The sequence below is a fragment of the Schistocerca serialis genome, chromosome 4 (genome assembly GCF_023864345.2).
Source record: "Schistocerca serialis cubense isolate TAMUIC-IGC-003099 chromosome 4, iqSchSeri2.2, whole genome shotgun sequence".
Taxonomy (NCBI): domain Eukaryota; kingdom Metazoa; phylum Arthropoda; class Insecta; order Orthoptera; family Acrididae; genus Schistocerca; species Schistocerca serialis.
Genome location: NC_064641.1, coordinates 736,565,205 through 736,587,190, shown reverse-complemented (window position 1 = coordinate 736,587,190; position 21,986 = coordinate 736,565,205). Strand labels below are relative to the sequence as shown.

The following is a 21,986-nucleotide window of genomic DNA, read 5'->3' as shown; positions in this document are numbered from 1 at the left end:
TCCATCCTGGGAGGATGGGGGGGGGGGGGGGAGGGGTACGGGGTGGCGGCGGAAAGAGCATCTGGCCACCCCTTCCAATTAACCATCCCAAGTCCGATTGTAACCATGCCGACTCTGTGAAAACTGTGGGACAGTGGCATTAGCTAAAGAAGAAGCTCTGTTGTATATAAAATGACTTTATCTGCCCAAGCAGTACCACTAAACACGCCAGGCGGCGCCTGTAGACGGCACGACTCTGTAGAGGTACGTTATTTGCAGTCCTGTTCACTTGTAGTTTCGTTTGTATGAAGGTAAAACACGCCATGAAAGAAGGTAGTACGCGCAGAAAAAGTAATTGCAAATGTCCCCATAATGCCAGATTCCTTATCATTCACGAGGAAAAAAACTCACTTTGCACCAAGAGAGCAACAGTGTCAGGCAAATATGAAAGAAATTGAAGATATCTGGTAGCGTAGTTGTAAGGACCATACACCGAGATACAGGCTCCTATGTCGATGGTCCTCGCTCCCAGGAATATATCACAACACCAGGAACAGTATCTGGTAGTGACCAGTAAACGTAACAGATTCAAAATCAACTGTGAATTGACTGCTAAACTAAAGACGACTATGGATGCACGAGTGAGTAAGTCAATAGTGAGACGATGCTTGGCAGAAAACAACCTCCAGACTTATGCAGCACCAAGGAAACCATTGTTGCGACCGGTTAACATGAAGAATAGAATTCAATGGCCTACGACATACCAACTTTGGATAGCGGGGTTTTGGGAAAGAGTCTTATTTACTAATGAATCCAGGATCGAATTATTTAGAAGTAAAAGCCGTCCATTCGCACGCTGTTTACACCATGAGCGCTTAATTCTCAATAAGTAGTTCTGTGATGGTAAGAGGACCTTTGGAGGGAATAAAGTAGAAAATCTAGTGCAAGCAGATGGAAAAATAACCCAAAAGGATTATAATACTATTCTCCAGCGGTATGCTAAGACATCTGCTTTGCATCTGATTGGGGAAGGGTTTGTCGTGCAGTAAGACAACAACCGGAAACACACATCCCGATTATGTCAACCTATGTGCAGTTTCTAGAGGTTCAGAAAAGTTTGGAAAACATGAAATGGTCTCCCCATTCCCCTGATTGTAACCCAATCGAGTTACTATGGTGTGAGTTGGACAGGAGGAGCCGAAAACGGGGAATCATGAGTGAGGGACACTTGTGGAAGGTCTTGCTGCAAGAATGGAGAATAATTCCAAAAGGAACCCTGGAAAAAATTATCCTTCGCATTTAGAGATAGGGCAAGGCAGTGATTAAAACAGAGGGTGGTCATGTTGAGGAATCTAAAATTTAATATTTGCTTTTACCTTTGAGCTTAATAAACATTTAGAAAACAATAAAATGCAATTTTACAAGCTATTTCCTTCCCATTGTCCATAATCACTTGGTGTTTTCAAACTTTTGGAGGGCAGTGTACATGTGTACATACATTTTTTTGTAACGTCATGAATACAAAATACTCCGGCTGTTAACTGTCGCAGATAAATTGTATGCGGGGCAGAAATCTGTGCAATCTGGACATTTCACACGTAGTCAAAACTAATAGCAGATTGGCCTGCATGGGGCTCGTCGGTCCTTCTGCTGTAAGCTTAGTATAAACTTTTGGCCCGTCTCTTCTGAAGCCTTCGCTCTCCACTAGCACATCGCTATGCAACATCATTAAGGTGAGGAAGAACTTTTCATTTTCTCTTTCATCTCTTCCCATGTGCAGTAGCAGTGCATTGAGGGCCTCCGAAATACAAACTGAAATGTACCTTGAAAAATGTTGCATGTGAGGATGTTTCTCCAAGAACAATTTACGCATCCTAAAATGTTAAGCTTGCTATTTAAATACTTTATATCCTTTCCGGCTTAATGACTTCCTTTTAAGGGAAAGCATCGTTGTGTTGCCGAATAGCTTGTTTCTGTTGGAAAGGCCCCGTGTACTTGCTAGAAGAGCTTCAGTCACTGATGTCCTCATAGCACACAACATGATTTCTGTAGCTCGTTCCTATCATACCCAAATCATCTGATTAAATGCCTTCTAGCATTAAAAGATGCTGCTACCCTTCAGCAGCACATCAATGTTTTTATCTCCACTTTAGATATATCCTGACTGATGCCCTATTAGCGCGGTGGCGATTCAACTTTTGTTAGAGACGAAATGTCGGTTGACGCATCCCGGTAACACTAGGCGTCCTTTTGTATTAGTTATGCTCCTGAGAAGGGCAGTGCGTAGGCAGTCTGCGGCGTGCAAATGCCTAGTGTGTTGTCTATAATTCTGTCGTCTGCTCTATATGAAAGAGGGTGGGCCCAGTAAAACTAAAGTTGCTTCTAAAATATCTTTCTCTGTTTAGAGACACTCTTTGTTAAGGTTTTCGGTTTGAAAAATCATTCTGTCAGTTTACTGGATAGGTAGTGTGCAGCACGGCTGGTTAGTAGACTCTGCTAGTTCGGAGAAATCTTTTGGAGCTAGCGTGGCAGGGAAGCATCAATGGACATTTCGTCTCTAACAAAAATTGTTCCTCATGACGTGATCTCGAGGCCCTAGACTTTGAAACACTCTGTACATGTAGATGTACAGGCGACTTAAGGCAATATGAACATGAATATGGCATTTTGCACTCCTCACGTAATGTACAAAGTGTTCGTTAATCAAAGCTCCAGTAATGTCGCCTTCCCACAAACAAGTGTTATTGATAGATGACACCTACTTTACAATTGCGAGTTGTTTCAACTGTCGGAATGCTCACAGTTGAGTCTAGTAAGTGTACTTCAAAGAGCCTCTTGCCACCCTCTACGGTACTGTGGGGTCATTTCTGGGAGATATCAAGCATGTAATAAGTTACAATGAAGACAGAATGGACATCTATTGTAAATATATGTTAATACGTCATTAATAATAGTTGCTCATAATATTTGCTGTTCACTGTCAGACGTTAGAAACGTCTTGCGTCTTTCACTCGTAAAAGACAGCTTAAAAAGAATTATGTTCCTTAACAAAATATCATACACTGTCTGTGTGCAATTGAGTGTCACTGAGAGCCGCAACATATTTCTCATCCTTTTCTTCTTGTTCAGTATTAGACCACGAGGTCTGTAACGAGTTCTTCATCCATCCAACTTTTCTTGGAAATCATCCCTAATGTAGTAAACATCCTGCTGGGGCAGACCTTTAAAAACTCCGTATTATTTCAGCCACGAATAAATGAGAAATTAAAAAAGTGTCGAGATTTTCATACTTTTTACCCTCTATTTTATGCAAAAGTGAAAATGTTTGTCACTTTCTGTGTAACAAAATGGAAATACAAGCATTTCGTGTTTTGCAGACGGTCGAACAATAAAAACATTTCCCAAACACGAGAATAAATAAAAACACGAGTGCCACAATTCAGCAAGAAAATCATTTCAAAGCCATACGAAGCACTTCCTGTGAAGCCCGCTGATTCGTTTTTCTTGTGATTTAGATACAAAACAGAGAAAAAAAACTGAAGTTAACATTATTCCTATACGTATTCTAAATTACATGGGTAAACGACAAAATATTTTTCTTAGGTAACAGCTTAATTTGAAGATATTTTTTGCTACTGGATTCATACACGACCTCAGTTACGCCACAACGTGATTTCGTTATAAACAAGAAAAAGATAGCAAATGCATGAAACTGTAATGAAAGTTAATTTAATTTTTCACTATGAACATAAACATTCAAATATTATTGGCATTGTGTATCCACTGGTACATACTTTCTTTTTCTCTTCTCCTTAAGTCATCTAATGTAAATTTCGTCCGATGAACTGTCAACTGTACGTCGCGGTGAACTAATACAGCGAAGTTCGTATTCTTGATGCGATCTCTCTATCATTTCGATGCACTGGTGAAAGCGTATAGATTTTTGAGGGCAAGGGAAGGGGGGGGGGGGTCAATCAAGGTGACTGTTAAAAAAGTTACTCTTGATGTGCACAAAACTCCTAACCTATTTCACTTTTCTAGCATGTTGCCGCAACAACTGTAATATGAACTTTTTTTTCGAAACAGTTATGAGATACAGTAACCAGTGCAGGCACTACCACCGAAATTTCAGCTTGTTATTAACTGAAATTGTAATATATCAATTTGAGGAAGAAGTTTCTGAGAACGTACGTTTTGAGCACAGCTTTGTATGCTAGTGAATCACGGAGCATGGGAACACCGAAAAAGAAGAGCATCGAAGCATTTCAGATTTGAGTCTACCGATGGGTTCTGAAAATTTTGTAGGCTGATAAGAGGGAATGATGAAGTTCTGCGCTGAATCAGACATGATAATAACATATGGAAAACATAGACAATAAAAAGGGACACGATGATAGGAAATGTGTTAAGATTTCAGGGAAAAAGCTACACTGTACTAGAGGGATCTTTAGAGGATAAAACTGTAGGGGAAGACAGACTCTGAAACATATTCTACAAATGATTGAGGACGTAGGGTCAACTGCTGCTCTAAGATGAAGAAATTGGCACATGGTAGGAATTTGTAGCGAGCGGGCTCAAACTCTTCAAAAGACTGATGACTCAAAAAAAGGTATCGCTAAGTATAGTAGTCTTAATTGTAAAAATACTGTCGTTGATACGGCTACGTTATTATTATATTATGATCCACTACACCAAAAACCTCAAGAGTTAGCCACTGTTATCGAAAAGGTCTTTTTATAGTTGGTTTGTGTTACTGATTACTTTAATTCACCGAGAAAGTCTGTTTAGGTTGTAAGACATGCCTATCGTATAGCTTTCAGGTAATATAACACATTAGAGCATGTTGTTGCCAAATTGTAAACTTGTACAGGACATAAAAAGAGGCAACAATACATTTATTGTAAGATCAATGAGTACAATCTCGTGGTGAAACCTCAGAGAACTTTTTTTTATGAAGGAATTTGAGATTACTCCACATGCCAGAGGCCAGCGTACAAAGAAAGGCTTGTATACGGAAGGACAATGGCCTGTGGAGATGCCCTCCGCTAAACGAGGCCTTTTCTCCTGGTAAATATCCGCGCCGCATAAACCGGGAAGGGGTCACCGCTGTAAACCTGCTTATTAGCCACGGCTCGGCCAAAACCGCGCACAGCGGACGGTATGCATACGGGTCATTATTAGCCATAAACTTTAGAGGCCCGCATCAGCTTTTTGTCCCGCGGCGTGAAAGGTCAAGCACGCAGAACGTAGATGCGTTCGTGGCGAGCCGACGAGATATGAATATGCGTTGCTTTGTGCAAGCATGCGCCAATGTGCAGTCTCACGTAAAAAACATCCCATCAACATCAACGCACCTCTCGTTTTCTACTTCTTCTGTGCTTGGTTGTTCCACTGGTACCAGTTACGTCAAAATTTTTTAGTAGTAGCTTATCGTCCGGCCTTCCAGTAGCTTTGAAAATCTACGAACGGATGTTTTGCAAATGGAACAGATTCAGGAATCCTACCGTCTCCAAGCAAAACCATTCTCCATTTGCTTCGTATTTTTTAATATCATCGATGACATTTTTATGATACTGACAGAGGGAAGTAACAGAAGAACTAAGGCCTCGATGAATTTCAAACACACATACCACAATTTTTGTTTAGGCTTCATTTGCGAAGAACTGTTAGATGACTGCCTGAAAAGACAACACGATGCTTTCCATCTTTTTCTTGTCTCATTAGGCTTCCGATTAATTTGATGCAACCCGCCAAGAATTCCTCTCCCGTGCCGACCAATCTCAGAGTGACACTTGACACTTCATCAAACGTCCTTTGTTGTTTATTGGACATACTCGTATTTCAATATATTCTACCCCTGCTGTTTTTCTACAGCTTCCTCTATTACCATGGAACTTTTTCTTGATGTCTTAATACATGTCCTGTCATTCTATCCCTTGTTCTTGCCAGCGATTTCCACACGTTCCTCTACTCGCGCATTCTGCAGAGAACCTCCTCATTTCTTATTTTCTGAGTCCACCTGATTTTCAACATCCTTATTAGCACCACATCTCAAACATTTCGTTTCTATTATATTCCGATTTTTCCACACCCTCTGATTCAGTACTGTGCAGTGTTGTGCTCCAAAAGAGCATTCTCAGAAAGTTCTTCCTCAAATTAATGTCAATGTTTGATTCTGATAGACTAGTTTTGGCCAGGAATGACCTCTTCGCCTGAGCCAGTCTACTCTAAGACTCCATGCTTTGTCCGCCATATATCATTTTCCTTCGAAATTAACCATGTTCTATCACTTCGTTGACAGATGTGAAAATTACCGAACTATTAATAAGTCACGGCTGCAAAATACTAACGCAAATTCTTCACAGACGAATGGAAAAACTGTTAGAAGCCGACCTCGGGGAAGATCAGTTTGGATTCCGTAGAAATGTTGGAACACGTGAGGCAATACTGACCTTACGACGTATCTTAGACGAAAGATTAAGGAAAGGCAAGCCTACGTTTCTATCATTTGTAGATTTAGAGAAAGCTTCTGACAATGTTGACTGGAATACTCTCTTTCAAATTTTGAAGGTGGCAGGGGTAAAATACAGGGGGCGAAAGGCTATTTTCAATTTGTAAATAAACCAGATGGCAGTTACGAGGGCTATCCACAAAGTACATTACGTTTTGGAATTAAAAATAAAGTATTGACATTTTTTTAAATTATATACAGATGAAAGCCACACTTAAATACTACTTTTCTACATAGTTGCCATTTAAATTAAGGCACTTATCGTAGCGATGGACGAGCTTGGAAATTCCTTCGTCGTAAAATTCTGCCGCCTGCGCCTTCAACCACGTGGTTACCTCTTCTTGAAGCTGCGCGTCGTCATCAAAACGCTGCATAGCCAACCACTTCTTCATTGCTGGGAATAAGTGGAAGTCGCTCGGTGCCAGGTCGGGACTGTACGGCGGATGAGGAAACAACTCCCACTTAAAAGATTCGAGAACTTCACGAGTGGCATTTGCCGTGTGGGCCCGGGCGTTGTCGTGAATCAGCAAGATCTTTGAGCCCAACTTTCCCCTGCGCTTGTTTTGTATTGCTCTTCTGAGGTTGTGCAGAGTTTGGCAATACCTTTGAGAGTTTATTGTAGTGCCTCTTTCCAGGAAATCCACAAAAATCACACCTTTTCTGTCCCAAAAGACAGTCGCCATCACCTTCCTTGCCGACATTGTCTGCATGCATTTCTTGGGTTTTGGGGGGAATTTGTGTGCCCCCACTGCATTGACTGCAATTTTGTCTCGCAGTTCACATGCTTAACCCATGTTTGGTCACCAATAACGATGCGATCGAGTAATGAGTCGCCATCTTTCTCGTAAGCGTCCAAAAACGTTAACGCTGCAGCCATTCGCTGATTTTTGTGAATCTCTGTCAAGATTTTTGGTATCCATCTTGCACTAAACTTGTGGTAACCAAGCTTTTCGGTAATGATTTCGTGCAAGAAACTTCGTGAAATTTGTGGAAAACTCATAGAGAGTTCCGTTATTGTGAAATTACAGTTTTCACGGACTGCGGCATCGACTTTTTCGACAAGTTCGGCAGTCACTATGCTGGGTCTTCCACTTCGCTCTTCTTCGTGAACGTTAGTTCGGACATTTTTAAATTTTATGACCCATTGACGCACTCCACCTTCAGTGATTATGTTGTCCCCATACACTTCACAAAGCTGCCTATAGATTTCTATCGGTGTACAGTTTTTTCCAGTCAGAAACCTTATTGCAGCACGCACTTCACACTTCGCGGCATTTTCAATTAACGCTGACATTTCAAACTATCACAGTAACTCAACGGAGTACAGCACGAACCTCTCACTAGCACGGCAGGATGCCGACTGAGCGGCGGAATGCCATGATACTAAGAGGGCCGCGCTAGCCCCGCCCCTAACGGACACAAACGAAAACGTAATGTACTTTGTGGATAGCCCTCGTATAAGAGCCGAGGGGCATGAAAGGGAAGCAGTGGTTGGGAAGGGAGTGAGACAGGGTTGTAGCATCTCCCTCATGTTATTCAATCTGTATACTGAGCAAGCAGTAGAGGAAACAAAAGAAAAGTTCGGAATAGGTATTAAAATCCATGGAGAAGAAATAAAAACTTTGAGATTCGCCGATGACATTGTAATTCTGTCAGAGACAGCAAAGGACTTGGAAGACCAGCTGAACGGAATGGACAGTGTCTTGAAAGGAGGATATAAGATGAACATCAACAAAAGCAAAACGAGGATCATGGAATGTAGTCGAATTAAGTCGGCTGATGCTGAGGGAATTAGATTAGGAAATGAGACGATTAAAGTAGTAAACGAGTTTTGCTATTTGGGGAGCAAAATAACTGATGGTTGTCGAAGTAGAGAGGATATAAAATGTAGGCTGGCAATGGCAAGGAAAGCGTTTCTGAAGAAGAGAAATTTTTTAACATCGAGTATAGATTTAAGTGTCAGGAAGTCGTTTCTGAAAGTATCTGTATGGAGTGTAGCCATGTATGGAAGTGAAACATGGACGATAAATACTTTGGACAGGAAGAGAATAGAAGGTTTCGAAATGTGGTGCTACAGAAGAATGCTGAAGATTAGATGGGTAATCACATAACTAATGAGGAGGTATTGAATAGAATAGGGGAGAAGAGGAGTTTGTGGCACAACTTGACAAAAATAAGGGACCCGTTGGTAGGGCATGTTCTGAGGCATCAAGGGATCACGAATTTAGCATTGGAGGGCAGCGTGGAGGGTAAAAAACGTATAGGGAGACCAAGAGGTGAATACATTAAGCAGATTCAGAAGGATGCAGGTTGCACTAAGTACTGGGAGATGAAGAGGCTTGCTCAGGATAGAGTAGCATGGAGAGCTGCATCAAACCAGGTTCAGGACTGAAGACCACAACAAGAACATCCTCCGTTACATGAGCATCACAATAGACATTTGAGCCGTGGTGCGCCTTTTCTGGCACACCAGTTCTTTGGCAGGACTATCGATTACCCAGCTGCATTACGCTCTTTGCTCCTGTTGTGATTTGGCTGCGGGTAGTGGCGGTCGGGAAGGCGCTAGGACGTGCCTGAGGGGCGAAGGAGCAAAACACGTGGGCTCGGCCAGTGGCGATGCGGACGGTCTACCTTGCAGGACGGTCACGAGTTGGTAGTGCATCTGCATGATGTCAACTCCGGACGCTGCTCGTCGCATTGCTTTGGTGCCTGTTTTCTAGGACAGATCCATTCCTAGAGACCATCTCGAACAACGCTCTCCATCGGAGGTGTAAGTGGTTTTGTTGCTCTGGTACCGCGCGTCGCGGAATTTGAATCCCCACCAGACGTCATTGACGTCGAAGACCCCTAGAGGGCTCTGCACCATCGCGCCTTAAGCTGTGGCGGCGCGCGCCTTCAGGCCCGCTTTTAGTGTGAGGGCGCCACAGTGGAACACGTGGTTCCTGCGGCCAATAGCGGCGCCCCAGATAGCGTACTTAAGCGCCTGCCTGTCGTTCAGCCAGCCAGTCTAATCTCGCGTACGTCTGTGTACACATCGCCTCTCGTTAGACAGCTTACTTACTTTCTTGTTCTGTGTACGAATGGACGTGTTTGTTAGGTTTCCTTGTGACTCCGTTGTTCGATCTTCTTCTTGTTCGTTCTGTCCTTAGTTGGTCGTGTCCGTCCTCTCCCGTTGTGTTGTTGTTCGCGGGCCTCTCCCTGGGTCCCGCAGCGCTTTCCGTCATTTCAACCCCGCAACTGTCCCTGTCGCAGTTACAACAGTTGCCTTCGTTTCATGGAACTATTTGCGCTGTAGCGACTGTCAGGTGTTGGTTGGTTGCCATAACGTACGTGTTGTTGATGTAAGAGCAGCCGCCAAGGTGTGTGATCTCATGGAAACCAGCAGTCACTATTTCCCTTAAGGAAATCTGTGTCCCCAAGAGATGTAGTATCTGTAGGGTATTGAACATATTAGTCTAGTTATGATTTTCTGCATATGAAGCTTACACAATAGGCACTTACATGGCAGACCTATGCAACGAAATAAAGTGCACAAACCTAACTTCCTGGCAGATTAAAACTGTGTGCTGGAGCGAGACTCGAACTCGGAACCTTTGCCTTTCGCGGGCAAGTGCTCTACCAACTGAGCTACCCAAGCACGACTCACGCCCCTTCCTCACAGCTTTACTTCTGCGAGTACCTCGTCTCCTACCTTCCAAACTTTACAGAAGCTCTCCTGCGAACCTTGCAGAACTAGCGCTCCTGAAAGGGTATTGCGGAGACATGGGTTAGCCACAGCCTTGGGGATGTTTCGAGAATGAGATTTTCATTCTGCAGCGGAGTGTTCGCTGATATGAAACTTCCTGGCAGATTAAAGCTGTGTGCTGGACCGTTGTGGTCGAGCGGTTCTAGGCGCTTCAGTCTGGAACTGCGCAGCTGCTACGGTCGCAGGTTCGAATCCTGCCTCGGGCATGGATGTGTGTGAAGTCCTTAGGTTAGTTAGGTTTAAGTTGTTCTAAGTCTAGGGGACTGATGACCAGAGATGTTAAGTCCCATAGTGATCAGAGCCATTTGAACCATTTAAACTATATTATTTTACAGCATTCCATTTGTGTACAAGTCTTAGTTTAAATGTCTTACAGCATTGATATTGCTGCAAAATTTAACTAGTTTCCATTGAAAGCACTTATCTTTTTTTAACTTATATTGTTTATTGATCTCTTAACTTATATTAATTGATGTTTACTTGGTGTTTGCCGTGTTTTCTGCAGTCTGTTTATGTTCCACTTTTCTGCGAGATTGAGGGAATGGCACAATGTTCCGATTCGGTGCACAGAAGCTGGTACGTGTCGTCTAATGGGAAGTGACTCCCGGTCGGGCCCCGGCGTTTAGATGTTGTTTTGGACGGCTGGTGTGCTGCTTCCGGCATTTTAAGTTACGTCACCTTTTGTCCAGGGCAGCCTGGACTCACTGTCCATTTGATAAATATCTAACATCGCTCATATATTTAAAAAAAATTATTTTTGCTTGCCAATGAATTATATGAAGTGTAACGTATTGTGCTGGTTGTGTATAGCTACAAAAAATTTTATCAGAGCCACCTTTAAATTACTTGAAATTTATTGTTCATTAAGTAATTCTAATTTGCTGCTTGCGTGAGAAGGAAGTTATTGGTCATTTTGGATACTGTTTTTAAGACGGCCACGTGTCGATTGTACATTAGCTGTTTTATAAATGTGGTCTTGAATAAATTGTTAATTTATTAATCTACTAGTTGTTGTGTTTAAGGAGTGACGTTATAGGGGCCTTGACCTTCCATGTTAATCCTGACTTCTTAAGTCACAACATTCATGACCAGTCAGGTACGAGATAAGTGCGTCGGGCAGAGACCGCTTCTGTTGCACAGTGAATGGAATACCACCACCTCATGGCGATGTCGTCAAACGTTGTACTGGCACTCAAGGAGAGCAGCGATTTAAGCTATGCAGCGGGTATTGTGTTCCCTTATTGTCCTCCTAAACTTGCTCTCTCCTTAGATCTAATAGGCTCGATTTCCTTTCCGCGCCAATCGCGTTATTTGTTAGCGAATGTCTCACGCTAAAAGTACATCCTTACTAAAAATATTCTCTTCTAAATGTACATAGTTCCTTGATACCGTTCAGTTTGCTGGTATCTGAAAACCAGCATGTCCTGCAGATTGCAACGATAAACGACTTTTTCTTATTGATTGTCACATCAACGCATCATACCTGTGACACTCTTTACATTATTTCAGAATAATAAAACGCAAGCTACTCTTCAGATGTCCCCCGGCAATTTTATCTGGTAAGAATTTCATACCAAGCAACAATACTCCACTAGAGGACAGACAAATTAGATGTAGGTATTCTGTTTAGTATCAGTGCATAGGCTTTCCAGGGGCAGTACTTATTGGCATTTTGTTGGAGCTTGCTGTGGGATCCTAACATCAAAATTACTCGATGTTTCAGCGTTCCATCTATCCACTGTCTTCAGGAAAGACGCTGCAGTTGCTGAAAATCGATTCCAAACCTGGAAACGATAGACCTAAGTAGCCCACCGTCCTGTATTGGGCGCATGCACAGTCCAACACCTGCGCTGCCCCCAAAGACGGATTGTGGCACCGCCCGTTGTAAACGACAGTGTTACAACGTATCGCACTCAGACTATCAGCAAATACTCGTCCCGACCGCACCAAAGAACGTTGTGCGTTCATGCGGAATAAAACAGAGTTGCACATCCTACTGAGAACAAAACCTTTGTCTCTATTATCAAGTTGTCTTCCGACCCAATTTCAGTTGCCTCCTTATAAACACGTTCTGGAAACCGGACGCACCAGCCACTATTAGGGTTGCGTCACACTTTAAACGTATATCTCATTTAAACAGTGCTCCGCTACCGCCGATTTTTCAGGCTGTTGTACCCTCGTATGACGAGAAGTTCCACCCACCGGTCCTGAACTGTGTGCTTTACCTGCCCTTCTCAACATGACACGGAATTTTGTATACGCGGAGCTACCTAGGTCCCAAATCTCCAAGTCTCAAATCTCAAATCATCCTTGATGGAGTTGTGTTGTGCCCCAATCTTTGCAGTCGGCCGGTGTGGCCCAGCGGCTCTAGGCGCTACAGTCTGGACCCGCGTGACCGCTACGGTCGCAGGTTCGAATCCTGCTTCGGGCATGGATGTGTGTGCTGCCCTTAGGTTAGTTAGGTTGAAATAGTTCTAAGTTCTAGGGGACTGATGGCCACAGTAGTTAAGTCCCATAGTGCTCAGAGCCATTTTTGAACCTAACCTTTGCAGATGGACAGAAAACCTTAACATCAAATCTGCTTAAGACTCTTCCAGACATTAAGGATATCAGGCCAACTTAAGAAATGAGAGCCACCGATCTATACTGCTCTTCACGCATCTTCAGGACGGTCCAAATCCTTTATACCGACGAATCTTCTCGGAGTATCAGTTTTCCTTACAAATACGCCAAGGGTGCCAGATTCTATGTTAGACTATACACGTCAGAAATAGTAGTTTACACGTGGAAGACTTGGAGGATAGAGCACTAAGAACATCGGCTGTTAAACCCAAATGTTTCGGGAGCTGCGCTGTCGCTTTTCGTCTAGACCCGCGGACTTAACCGATATTTGGAGCACCTCAAATGTCTTCATGCCAGCATTAAGTTTACCATGGAGAATGAAAATGAAAGCCTAGAGTTTGGGACGAATACCGACCGATATCTTCATGAATAAAGTCGCCACCAGCCGTGCTAAGACACTGACGTCCCTAGGAAAATGGTTCAAATGGCTCTGAGCACCATAGGACTTAACATCTGTGGTCATCAGTCCCCTAGAACTTAGAACTACTTAAACCTAACTAACCTAAGGACATCACACAACACCCAGTCATCACGAGGCAGAGAAAATCCCTGACTCCGTCGGGAATCGAACCCGGGAACCCGGGCGTGGGAAAATATCATGATTATTTTCAGATGCAGCAGTTAATCCGAGGAGATTACGTCTCTTTAGTAGATCTGTTGCTTCTTCTAGGTGTTTTGGCAGTGAAACGCAGCCTTTTATTCTCAATCTCCACATTTTCTATGCGATGGTTCCAATTTAAGTTGTTATTAGTTGTAATCCCTAAGTGTTTAGTTCAAAGTAAAATCTTTAACTTTGTGTTATTTATTGCGTAAAACAGTTTAACAAATTTTTGGTACTTGTGCAGAGGACGTCACACTCTTTAATGTGCAGGGTCGATTGCCATTTACCGCACCCAGCAGTCATCTTGATTAAATAATTTTGCAACTCATTCTTGTGATCTGATGTCTTTACTAGGAGTATACGATAGCATCATCTGCAAAAGTGTAAGAGAGTTGTTTATATAGATCAGTGGTTCCCAGCCACGTCTACCTAATACCCCATTTGCAACCCCATAGCATCTCATGCGTCCTATGTTTACCTATTTTATTTATTAATTAGTGTGTATGCTTCTTTCGAAAAACTTTGTTTGACAATAATATGCAATCCGAACTTTAATATACAGTGTTATCAGTTGTAGAATACTGCAAAAACTATAATGTTTCAAAGAAATTCTAAGCCAAAAATAGAATTGTCTTTATGTTTTACTTAAATATCTAACGACATTGTTTTCAGTTGAACAACATTTTCCACATCTAACTTTATTTACGTGCTGAAAATCACAAGGTAATTTCAAAACATAAAGAGGTGGTTGAAATTGTCGTTCTAGGCGAATGACAACAGACCAAGTACCAAAAAATTAAATAATAAATTGTTTATCCTTAATCAGTCCTGAGCGTTTTGTTTCATACTAGTTACAGCGTATCTAAGGTCACTCTCCACGTGTAGGTGACTGCGGTGGTTTGTTTTCGTGATGGCTAATGTCGAGAATCCGGTCTCCTATAAGTATGTAGACGAGAACTACATGAGGACTTTGAAGGCTTCCTTTACCAGTGTTTCATAAATAGGAAGGAAACTGGCCCACAATTCATCCAATCCCATTCGATGAAACTATTTTTTAGTACTTCAATTACATTTCAATTCTTTTGCATCCTCTTGTATTTCATCAGGAGGTGCATGCATAACAACCGTGAAGGGTGAGCCGGCCGGAGTGGCCGTGCGGTTCTAGGCGCTACAGTCTGGAACCGAGCGTCCGCTACGGTCGCAGGTTTGAATTCTGCCTCGGGCATGGATGTGTGTGATGTCCTTAAGTTAGTTAGGTTTAATTAGTTCTAAGTTCTAGGCGACTGATGACCTCAGAAGTTAAGTCGCATGGTGCTCAGAGCCATTTGTGAAGGGTGATCTTGCTAGGATAATGATGGAAGCTGCAGAAATTAATTAAAATTTGTGCCACAGCTGGGACTTGAACCATGGCCTTCTTGCTTGCTAGGTAGAAATGCTGACCATTAAACCAACGCAGAACTATGGTCAGCTTTTGTGCATAGTAAGCAATAAGACGCGGGGTCCAAGTCACAGCCATGGCACAAATTTTAATTCATTTCTTCTGCTTCCATGATTATGACTTAAATGTCTTGGGGAAAATTTAATTATGAGATCTACATGATCTTGTTAGATTTGCACTGCTCGTCGAACATGAATCTTAATATGTTATTCATTATACAGTATTCTTCTAGCAGACATTTTCACTTACTGTACTAAACCAATAAAAATACTATTAATTCTACAGAGTACAACAGGCGTAATGCTGAATTAAGAATGCAGATCACAGACTGAAGAATGTTTCGTGTCAGAAATAACTTGGTGAAAGACACAAAGGAATTACAGACATTGGCTGCAAGAGAACATTGATTTAAAACAGTGGAGAAGTTGAAAATTGCACCGGATTATTTTCTTTCATTTTGGTCATAATTGCTCTAGCCGTTTTGTCTGAACAGCCATCACATGACAGCCCTTTAAGTTCGTCGTTGAATACTTCACACTTTTTTTTTTAATTACAGAGGGCAGCCAGCCCTCTGACCGAACACGCTGAGCTACCATGCAGGCTAGATCAGTGGCGCGTACTTAAGGGTTCAATGACCTACCTAGAGACTGACTGCTTGAGCCATCCGGACACAGTGGTCATCGCAACTGTTCGGACTACCCTAGCACGCCCCCCCCCCCTCCCTCCTTTCAGACGCGAACTATCAACTCAGCCAAACATTACTAATGTGGTGCCCCTTGCCCTTTATCCTCTTTACTTGTGGCATCTCGCCGATTCCCGTAACAGTCCGAACCTGATGTACATCCGCAACGAAGAGACTATTAGTCGTCCCCATACAGAACCTGCGAAATGCTGCGAATAATGAGGATAAGGGCAAGGACCACTATATTAGTAATGTGTGGATAAGTTGAGAATTTGGGGCCGACAGGAGGCGTGCTAGGGTAGTCCGTGAAGTTGCGATGACCATTGTGTCCGGATGGCTCTACTGGCACGGTAGCTCAGCGTATCCTGTCACAGAGCTCGCTGGTCTCTGTAATAATAATAATAATAAAAAAAGCTGAGTGAAGGGGTCAAGAACGAACTTCAACGGATGTCATGTGACGTCCGCTACAACCAAATACAACGAGCAAAATGTAAATAGCATCCACGTAGTGAGCCGGAAACCCAAGTTGGCATCTCGGTCCGGCACAAATTCCCAAATATCCCCATTGATTTAAATCAATGCCCACACGCAGCCAGTGTCTGTAATTTCTTTGTGTCTTAATTCGTAGTGGCTGCTGGATCAACATGGTGTCTGTTCTTTCGGCCATGTCATATATACACATGATGTTTCCGTAAGAGCGTGCAAAAATGTAACAGCAGAATGCTTTATTGAACAATTTGAGGTTGGGAACCTGTGGTCGGAGAAACCAGCTTAAGGAGATATGGAGGTAAACTTGACTACTGCTGTGTCTATAAGTAATATTTTCCAGTTTATTTACAACTAACATGCGTACAACTTTACAAGTAGGAGGAGGAGGAGATTAGTGTTTAACGTCCCGTCGACAATGAGGTCATTAGAGACGGAGCGCAAGCTCGGGTTAGGGAAGGACGGGGAAGGAAATCGGTCGTGACCTTTGAAAGGAACCATCCCGGCATTTGCCTGAAATGATTTAGGGAAATCACGGGAAACCTAAATCAGGATGGCCGGAGAAGGGATTGAACCGTCGTCCTCCCGAATGCTAGTCCAGTGTGCTAACCACTGCGCCACCTCGCTCGGTAAGTTTACAAGTATTGTGCTGTTTATTTACATGTACATTCTTTATTTCCTGCAAAGAAACCAGGAGGGCGAACCTGATTACTAGGAGGTATTTCCTGGTCGCTGGATTGGAAGGGGAGATCCTATTCCATAGCCTACGAGGTCACCCAACGTGAGTCACCTTGATTATTTCCATTGGTGATGTATAAAGTCCCTTGTGTATGAGACCCCAATGGATACGGAGGTGGAATTAGTTGGCAGAATTGTAGCTGCCTGTGCTGTTGTACGAAACAACCCAAGGATATTTGTCAGGATGTGTCAGAATCTTGTTTGCCGACGTCATACTATCATTGAGGTTGATGGCTGCCACTTTCAGCACATCTTGTAAGATACAGAGCAATTGATACGTTCATTGTGTCAATGATGGTATTTGAAGTTAACTGTAACTGAAACATCTTTATTTAAATAAGTGTGTCTGTACTTAAATTGCAGAATGACTGAGAAGATGAAACTTCTACGTTATTTGATTCTGAAACAGCTGAGTAAAACTGAACGAACTGAGCCTACTTTCTCTTTACTTTTTCTTATCATGTCAACACTGACGCGCAATATTCTAGCGCAACGCAATCCGACTACTCAAAAAAATTACAACCTGACTTCAAATAACTTATTCAAAAGAATGGCCCTGACTAAAAAGAAATCTTAACAATAACCTATACATTTCATTAAGCACTTACCTCACAAAAATCTTCATTACGCGAACTACTGCAAGAAAGCGAGCGTCAATACTGCCAGCTAAATAAAAGATTCTAAAAGTCACTAACTACTATTAGGAAGATCGGCCGGAGTGGCCGTGCGGTTGTAGGCGCTACAGTTTGGAACCGCGTGACCGCTACGATCACAGGTTCGAAACCTGCCTCGCGCATGGATGTGTGTGATGTCCTTAGGTTAGTTAGGTTTAATTAGTTCTAAGTTCTAGGCGACTGATGGCCTCAGAAGTTAAGTCGCATAGTGCTCTGTACCATTTGAACCATCTGAACTAATAGGAATATGGTTACGAAAGGAAAGATTTTTTTACCTTAATAATGTGACATCCAGTTCAGACAAGAATATAAATCGTCATTGACATCTAGTACAAAGGTATATAATTATGAATAATATTGGTTCAAATGGATATGAGCACTATGCTACTTAACTTCTGAGGTCATCAGTCGCCTAGAACTTAGAACTGATTAAACCCAACTAACCTAAGGACATCACACAGATCCATGCCCGAGGCAGGATTCGAACCTGCGACCGTAGCGGTCGCTCGCTCCAGACTGTAGCGCCTAGAACCGCACGGCCACTCCGGCTGGCTGAATAATATTAAATCTCCAATTCGAACATGTACAGATCGTTAGCCTACGCTAAGACTTCAGGCCTCTACCTTCCATCAGTGCTAACTTCTCACACCTAACGTCCATTACTGGTGGCTTTTCACCTCCAACTGCCCAACAGTACTTCCATCACTGCTGGCGACTAACTTCCAACTGCCCAACTGTACTGGCGATTAACTTCCAACAACGAGTCCGATCGACCACAGAGTCTCTTAAAAAGAAAGAGCAGTCAGAGATCCAATGCAAAGCGCTAGACAGCGCTGCTAACACAGAAGCAGCCCACTTACATGTTCAAAAAATGTTCAGATGTGTGTGGAATCTTACGAGACTTAACTGCTAACGTCATCAGTTCCTAAGCTTACACACTACTTAACCTAAATTATCCTAAGGACCAACACACACACCCAAGCCCGAGGGAGGACTCGAACCTCTGCCGGGACCAGCCGCAAAGTTCATGACTGCAGCGCCTGAGACCGCTCGGCTAATCCCGCGCGGCATTTATAATTCTTTGTATGCCTTTACAGCCTGTAAGGTAACATCAACGTTGCCGAGACTACGAGACTTCGTGCTGTTCAAGATTATGTTTAACGTGAGTGATATATTATTTAATGTTTTCTTTTTCCCAGCCCATTTACATAACTAATGCAAATTCCTGCTATCTCCTTAAGCTGGCCTCTCCGACCGCAGGTTCCCTATCTCAAGCTGTTCAGTGGAGCATCCTCTATGTTCCGATAAATTTTTGCACGCTCTTACGGAAACACCCTGTACAAAATTATGCCCTGTCCGACTGAATAATTCTGCTTTCTCAAGAGATGTTTACCCGCGTCTTCCCTGTCCACCAACAAATCCTCATGACCTTCCCCCCACTCCCACCCCCAATGTTGTGAACCACTGATATAGATCACCAGCAACAGGCCTATAACAGTCCTTGTTTGGAGAGCCACTGATATCACTTCCCATTTATTAAATGAGTTCGTGTCAGTTACTACGAACTGTGGGTTTATAGCAGCAGATCACGAAGCCAGTCACACAACTGAGACAGATCACTACAGGCGCTCACGCCCTCGAGCAGACAGTCTGCGCTGGTACGGAGCGCTACTTACCTGCTGCTTGGGAGTGTCGCGCCGGCGCTGGCAGACAAAGGCGTTGCGGACGGCGCAGGAGCGATCGTTCCAGCGGAAGGATCGGTCGCGGTGGCCGGCCAGCGAGCGCCGCACCTCCACGCAGTTCTGCTCGGCCAGCGCGTCGTCGTTGGGCTGCTGCGGGAACCAGTCTGCCGGCACCACACAACACGGAGACGCTGCATTTACTTGCAAACACTACCTAGTGTGCTTCTGTACATGAAGCCAATCTTATACAACCATAAGCCAAGATTTTAAATACACTACTGGACATTAAAATTGTTTCACCACGAAGATGACGTGCTACAGACGCGAAATTTAACCGACAGGAAGAAGATGCTGTGATATGCAAATGATTAGCTTTTCAGAGCATGCACACAAGTCTGGCGCCGGTGGCGACACCTACAACGTGCTGACATAAGGAAAGTTGCCAACCGATTTCTCATACACAAACACCACTTCACCGGCGTTGCCTGGTGAAACGTTGTTGTGATGTCTCGTGTAAGGAAGAGAAATGCGTACCATCACGTTTGCGACTTTGATAAAGGTCGGATTGTAGCCTATCGCCATTGCGGTTTATCGTCTCGCGACATTGTTGGTAGGGTTGGTCGAGATCCAATGACTGTTAGCAGAATATGGAATCGGTGGGTTGAGGAGGGTAATACGGAACGCCGTGCTGGATCCCAACGGCCTCGTATCACTAGCAGTCGAGATGACAGGCATCTTATCCGCACGGCTGTAACGGATCGTGCAGCCACGTCTCGATCCCTGAGTCAACAGATGGGGACGGTTGCATGACAACAACCATCTGCACGAACAGTTCGAGGACGTTTGCAGCAGCATGGTCTATCAGCTCGGAGACCGTGGCTGCGTTTACCGTTGACGCTGCATCACAGACAGGAGCGCCTGCAGTGGTGTACTCAACGACGAACCTGGGAGCACGAATGGCAAAACGTCATTTTTTCGGATGAATCCAGGTTCTGTTTACAGCATCATGATGGTCGCACCCGTGTTTGGCAACAGCGTGGTGAACGCACATTGAAAGCGTGTATTCGTCATCGCCACACTGGCGTATCACCCGGCCTGATGGTATGGGGTGCCATTGGTTACAAGTGTCGGTCACCTCTTGACGACACTTTGAACAGTGAACGTTACATTTCAGACGTGTTACTACCTGTGGCTCTACCCTTCATTCGATCCCTGCGAAACCCTACATTTCAGCAGGATAATGCACGACCCCACGTTGCAGGTCCTGTACGGGGCTTTCTGGATACAGAAAATGTTCGACTGCTACCCTGGCCAGCACATTCTCCAGATCTATCACCAATTGAGAACGTCTGGTCAATGGTGCCCGAGCAATTGGCTCATCACAATACGCCAGTCACTACTCTTGATGAACTGTGGTATCGTGTTGAAGCTGCATGGGCAGCTGTACCTGTACACGTCATCCGAGCTCTGTTTGACTTAATGCCCAGGCGTATCAAGTCCGTTATTACGGCCAGAGATGGTTGTTCTGGGTACTGATTTCTCAGGATCTATACACCCAAACTGCGTGAAAATGTAATCACATGTCAGTTCTACTATAATATGTTTGTCCAATGAATACCCGTTTATCATCTGCATTTCTTCTTGGTGTAGCAATTTTAACGGCCAGTAGTGTAATTTCGTTACTATTTTTTTATAATTATGAATTATTTAAGAACAACCATTTCAAAAGAGTGAGTAGTGTATGTATGTATGAAACCGGGGACCTAGAAACGACGGAGGCTCGGTCCCGCCGTAGCCCTCCGTGGTTCACAACCCCAGAACAGGCCACAGAAGTCCCCCCACTCCACTGCCGCCACACACCGAATCTAGGGTTATTGGGGGGTTTCTGCCTCAAGTGGACCTGCCCGGGAAAGATTCACACCAGGCGGATGTAATCCAAAATGGTTGCGTGGTAGAGTTGCGTTGTTTTGGGGGAAGAGACAAAACTGTGAGGTCATCGGTCTCATCGGATTAGGGAAGGTTGAGTAAGGAAGTCGGCCGTGCCCTTTCCAAAGGAACCATCGCGGCATTTCCCTGAATAGATTTAGGGAAATCACGGAAAACCTAAATCTGGATGACCGGACACGGGAATGGACCGTCGTCCTCCCGAATGCAAGTCGAGAGTGCTAACCACTTCGCGTGGTAGAATAATTATGGTGTGCGCTTACGTGAAACGGTGTTTGCGCAGCAATCGACGACACAGTGTAACTGAGGCGGAATAAGGGGAACCAGCCCGCATTCGCCGAGGTAGATGGAAAACCATCCAGAGGCTGGCCGGTACACCGGACCTCGACACTAATGCGCCTGGCGGATCCGTGCCGGGGACCGGCACACCTTCCCGCTCGGGAGGCAGCGCTTTAGATCGCGCGGCTAGCCGGGCGGGCGTAAGTAGTGTACTAAGGTCTCCCTGACGTAAGAAGTTATACTAACATCAACTTTTGTATAAGTCTATAAACAGTCGTGGCAATACTGTCTCGATCTCTTTTTGTCATTTTATCTCAGCTAATCTTGTCTAACGTTGCCTGTATTGTGTTAGCTCATGTGAGAGCGTATTGTGGAAATATGTAGTGTGAAAGTATTTAAAACTTTAATATAAGAAGTACCTTCGACTTTATGTGAAAGTAATTATCTTTGTGAGAGGGAAAACTTTGGTTATTTAAAAGAAATGATAATTTTTTAAGTGAATTCAGTGAAGTGTGATAGGGAGTTACAATGGACAGAAGTTAATTCAAAGCCTAAACTGTGAGAACTTCAATTACTTTCGATCGCTACTTTACGCTGCCCAACGC

At 43.8% G+C, this 21,986-nt stretch overlaps 1 protein-coding gene across 1 annotated transcript in view; it reads right to left on the bottom strand.

Moving 5' to 3' along the window:
• The window catches only part of LOC126474735 (uncharacterized), a 575,439-nt gene that overhangs the window by 468,340 nt on the left and 85,113 nt on the right, over positions 1-21,986 (bottom strand). The window contains exon 5 of the mRNA XM_050102214.1: positions 19,153-19,322. Coding sequence (XP_049958171.1) covers positions 19,153-19,322 — 170 coding nt within the window. The remainder of the gene's footprint in view (positions 1-19,152; positions 19,323-21,986) is intronic.